At 40.9% G+C, this 4,808-nt stretch overlaps 1 protein-coding gene across 2 annotated transcripts in view; it reads right to left on the bottom strand.

The window, feature by feature from the left end:
• Positions 1 to 4,808, bottom strand: part of atp9b (ATPase phospholipid transporting 9B) — a 39,831-nt gene that overhangs the window by 22,425 nt on the left and 12,598 nt on the right. For both annotated transcript variants that reach the window (XM_037693201.1, XM_037693202.1), the window contains exons 9-10: positions 4,001 to 4,081; positions 507 to 582 (exon numbers count right to left, since the gene is read on the bottom strand). In XM_037693201.1, the coding sequence (XP_037549129.1) occupies positions 507 to 582; positions 4,001 to 4,081 (157 nt within the window). The remainder of the gene's footprint in view (positions 1 to 506; positions 583 to 4,000; positions 4,082 to 4,808) is intronic.

The following is a 4,808-nucleotide window of genomic DNA, read 5'->3' as shown; positions in this document are numbered from 1 at the left end:
GGAGGTGAGGAGGAGCGCTGAGAGGAGGAGCACTGAGAGGAGGAGCATCAACGACTCGTCAGTATTAACAGAGCTTGTAAATTCTTGTAAAATCTGCTCCTAACCCTCTGCTTGTAAAATCTTGTAAATGAGTCCTCGAGGCTCAGTGGGATTAACCGTCTAAATAAAGTTTGAATGAAAAAATATGTTTCATTTATTCTTCTGTAAAGTGACAAACGACCAACTGGATTAAAATTTATAAATAAAGCTGGATTAGATCGAGTTACTAGAACAAATACATCAAAATAAACTTTATCCAGTATTTTTAAGCCAAGCTGTTGATTTCATTTTAACGTTAAATGAGGCTCTTGCAGCTATGCACCTTGTCCAGGTCAGTATTGATAATTAATTCCATTTAGACGATGTAAGGATATTATTGTGAATTAGTAACTGATCATATCCAGATGTTCGAGTTTGATCTTTCAGTGAAACATCAGCGCTGATCTTTCCTGCAGAAGACGACTGACCTGAAGCCACCACGGTGCTCGCCCACAGGCTGTTCTCAATGCTCAGACTCTCGTGGATCTGCGGGTCCGAGTCCTCCTGCAGGAAACAGGAAACAACTTGGATCAAAGCCGACACCTCGTCACTTTATATTTCACGAACTACTCCTGAAAACTCGTGCGACGATGAATCTGACTCAGCAGATCAAAGTCAAACTAATTTCATAAATTTAAAGTCTAAACTACATCCGTCTGTTCAAAAGGTTTCAGCTCGTCTCTTCACCAGGAGTCAGCCCTTTGAACCTCCCTGATCCAACCCGGGCTCGAACCTGCAGCCTCAACAGTACGAGACGAGGCCCTGACCACCGAGCTACCGCGCGAAACACTGGTGCTGCAGGATCTCAGAGGTCCTCCTGATCCTCCTCTATCAAGAGCCCACGGGTGTGTCAACACAATGCCAAGACGGAAAGACATCAGCAATGACCTCAGAGGAGCAGTTGTTGCTGCCAGTCGATCAGTGAAGGGTCAAAGGTCATCTGGAGTCCATGTTCCACAATGCCAAGACGGAAAGACATCAGCAATGACCTCAGAGGAGCAGCTGTTGCTGCCAGTCGATCAGTGAAGGGTCAAAGGTCATCTGGAGTCCATGTTCCACTGAGAGAAAGATTCTTCAGGAGTGGTGAGTATTTCAGACAGCTGACTCACCCTGAAGGTCAGACCATGCAGTGACTGTACAGGCCTCAGTCAGCAGGTCAAAGGTCAAAGGGCATGACTCAACCAGTATCGATAAACACATTTTAACAAACTATAGACCCATATCATTGCTACCACAATTTTCTAAAGTTCTGGAAAAATATTGATAAAAAGGCTGAACTCCTTTCTTAATAAATACAATCTATTAAACGAGCACCGGTACGGTTTTAGAAACAAGCACTGCACAACTTTAGCTGTGATGGAGTTTGTGGAACATGTTGCTGCAGCAGTTGGTCAGAAACTTACCACAGTTCATTGATTGATGTGAGACATCTGACACTGTTGACCATGAACGAGTACTGGGAACATGTGAACAATGTGGCTTACTGGGAGTTACACATCAGGGGTTAGAGTTATTTGAGTAATAGCTTACAATATGTACAAACAACACAAAGTCACTAATTGAAACTATAAAATGTGGTCTTCCTCAAGGATCAGTTCTAGGACCTAAATTATTTATACTTTATATAAATGATATTTTTAACAGTATCCAGTATTTTGAAATTTATAATGTTTGCTGATGATACAAACTTTTTCTTTTCTGGAAAGAATATGGACAAACTAATACAAATAGTAGAAAAAGAGCTAGCTGAGGTAAAAAAAGTGGTTTGATTATAATAAGCTCTTTAAATAAAAAAAATAAATAAAAAAAATTATGGCATTTTCAGGTAATCAGATTTATAATAATGTAAAGTTACAAATAAATGGAGTTGAAATCAACAAAGTTTATAAGACAAAATGTTTAGGTATCATTCTGGACAACAAACTTAGTTGGAAGCCTCATATTAAATATATTAAAAATAAAATTGCAAAAACTATTGGAATATTGTTTAAAATAAAAGATTTAATAAATGTTAAAGTCTTGCATATTATAACTTCCTTGATTATGCCCTACTTGTCATATTGCTCAGAAATATGGGGAAATGCAAATAAAACTACTATTGACATATTATTAGTTACAAAAAAACAATTAGGCTTATTAATAAAGTGGGATATTGTGAACCAACTAATAAATTCTTTATTCAAAGTAATACTTTAAATTTTAATGACATTGTTTATGTAAAAATACTGGAAATAATGTATAAAGCACTGAATAAAAGTCTTCCTTCTGGAATTCATAAGTTATTTAAGAGAGAGTAAATATAATTTACGAGGTTTGTTAATATTTGAACAAGCTAAAGAGAAAAGTAAAATCCAGATGTATTTCAGTTATCGGTGTGAAACTTTGGAATGAACTGAATGATGATTTCAAATTATATGTTTTTTTGATGAGCTTTAAAAGAGCCTTAAAATGTAAAATTATAAAAGCTTATGGAGCTGTAATGTAGATGTATATATGTATTGTGTAACCATGTATGTAATGTGAGTATGTGTATGTATTATGTACATGTATATTTAAATATACAGTAATTGTCTGTGTGTGTATTATGTACATGTATATTTAAATATTTAAATATTTAAATATACAGTAAATGTGTGTGCGTGCGTGTGTGCGTGCGTGCGTGCGTGTGTGTGTAGACAGTAGATATCTGTCATGACGCAGACCGATGAGTCTATGAACAGAGTAGAAGAATAAATCTGGACTTCAGCCTTTTTTGGTAAATAATCGATTTACCATTTTATATTGTTGTTCCCTTTTTTGTAATGTTTTTAATTTACCAAAAATAAAGTTGAGTTGAAAAGTTGAAAGACCAGAACCAACGGTCCAGTCAGAGTCCAGAACCTGAACCTGACTGAGACGCTGTGGTGGACCTTCAGAGAGCTGAGCAGAACCCTCAGTGATGGAAAGAAGAGCGGGTCAGAACTCCTCCAGAGCCAGAGACTAACAGAAAACCACAGAGTTCTGGTTCTGGAAGAGGTTCTACAGGCTGCTGGGTCCAGTTTTCACTTCGGGCTCATCAGATGAGAACGTTTGTTTTTCTTTCTCATTTTCTCGTCTTTTCGTTTGAGCGAAGACAAAAACCGTTTCAGAAAACTTTGACTTCTTTAAGTGACACTTGCAGCCGGGACAGCTGGGCAGGAAGGCTCGATGTGCCGTCAGCTGAACCGGGTCCTCCACAGAACCGGGCTCTTATCGAGGCTCATTTTAAAATGGGTGCTGAGAGCAAAACCTGAAGGAGACTTGAGCGATGAACCGGCCCCAGGAGGACCTCTGATTTCACCGCTCCACCACCGGCTTGAGTCCGGAGCTCAGAGCCGAGGCTCCGGTTTCGGCTCCGGTTGCCTGCCTCATCTGATAATTATGATACCTAACCGTCCACTTCCTGTCACGCCACGCAAACGTTGACGATGTGCATGAAAAATAAATGTCCGGCTGCAGAACGCTCCGACCTTCAGAACTGCAGCCGCTCGACAAACCAAGTAAAAAATAAAACGGTTCAGGACGAGCTCAGCTGCTGCAGGTCTGTGGGAACTCCACTAAAAGCACTCGCTTTGCAAAGGAAGGCCACGGAGGATGAATGAGCGCAGGAAGTGCTCGCTCACTGGGCCTGGTGTGTGGCCAGGAGTGAAGCCGGACCACAAAGACCCCCTTTGTCCCGCAGCCCTGCTCTCTGCGGGGGCCGCACTAATCTGCCATTAATAAAAAGAAGAAGAAGAAAATGAGTGAGCAGCAGGACTGAGCGGAGCAGGAAGCCCGACAGGCCCAGACGGACAAAACGCTTCCTTGTTGTCACCCGTCGACACTCGGACCGGGTCCGACCGGGTCCTGACAGAACCTGGTTCAGGTTGTTCACAGGTGATAAACACGTGCAGAGCAGCCGTACCCGGGTGAACGTCCCCTCGAAGCTGTGGATGTCCAGCTGGGGCTTCTGGGCGTAGACGTAGGCGTTGATGGAGAACAGGTCCTGAGACGAGAAGACAAAAAACATTTAGGTTCATTCAAACATTAGTGTCTGCTGCACCGAGCTTCACCGAGAGTACAGGGCCGCTCCACGTTCGGCTACTTCAGCTACTTTAGCCACTCAGAGATAAAAACGTTCGGCTCGTTCAGCAGAAGGCCGCGGTGACGTTTGGCTTTTTAACTTTTCTAAAAGATTAATTTTATTTACTAATGTTTTCACATTAAAATCTCTTAAATCCGTTTTAAAATTCTGTTTGAAACCAGTTTCATCTGCCGCCCGTTGTGTCTCTACGATGACTTTAGCTCGTGCTCGTTTAAACCTTTAGCTTCCACTTCCAGGAATTTCAGTTTAAGTTGGAACAATGAACAGTTTGGAGTCCGTGATGTCAAAACAAAAAACAGAAAGAACTACATGTCGTACGTCTCATCAAACTTTTAGGGAAATATCATAAACACAAATCAAAGGTCAGTCACTCTATTTCCTCTTTCCAGGCCAAGAAGTCTGAACACTGTAAACATTTGATGTGTGCTTTTTATTTAACGTGTTTATTTGAATTATCCCCCCGGCTTCTGTTTGTTCTTTTATTCAGGTCAACGTATATCGATAACTGTCGTTTAATGTTTTATTTTTAATAAAGGAAAAAAATCTGCTTCGAAAGGCTAGGTTTGAGAGGACAGGAAGTGCAAACAGAGAGGACAGGAAGTGCAAACAGAGAGGACAGGAAGTACAA

The sequence above is a fragment of the Nematolebias whitei genome, chromosome 19 (assembly GCF_014905685.2).
Source record: "Nematolebias whitei isolate Nwh7 chromosome 19, NemWhi1, whole genome shotgun sequence".
In the NCBI taxonomy this organism is placed as follows: domain Eukaryota; kingdom Metazoa; phylum Chordata; class Actinopteri; order Cyprinodontiformes; family Rivulidae; genus Nematolebias; species Nematolebias whitei.
This window is presented reverse-complemented; position numbering and strand designations above follow the sequence as displayed.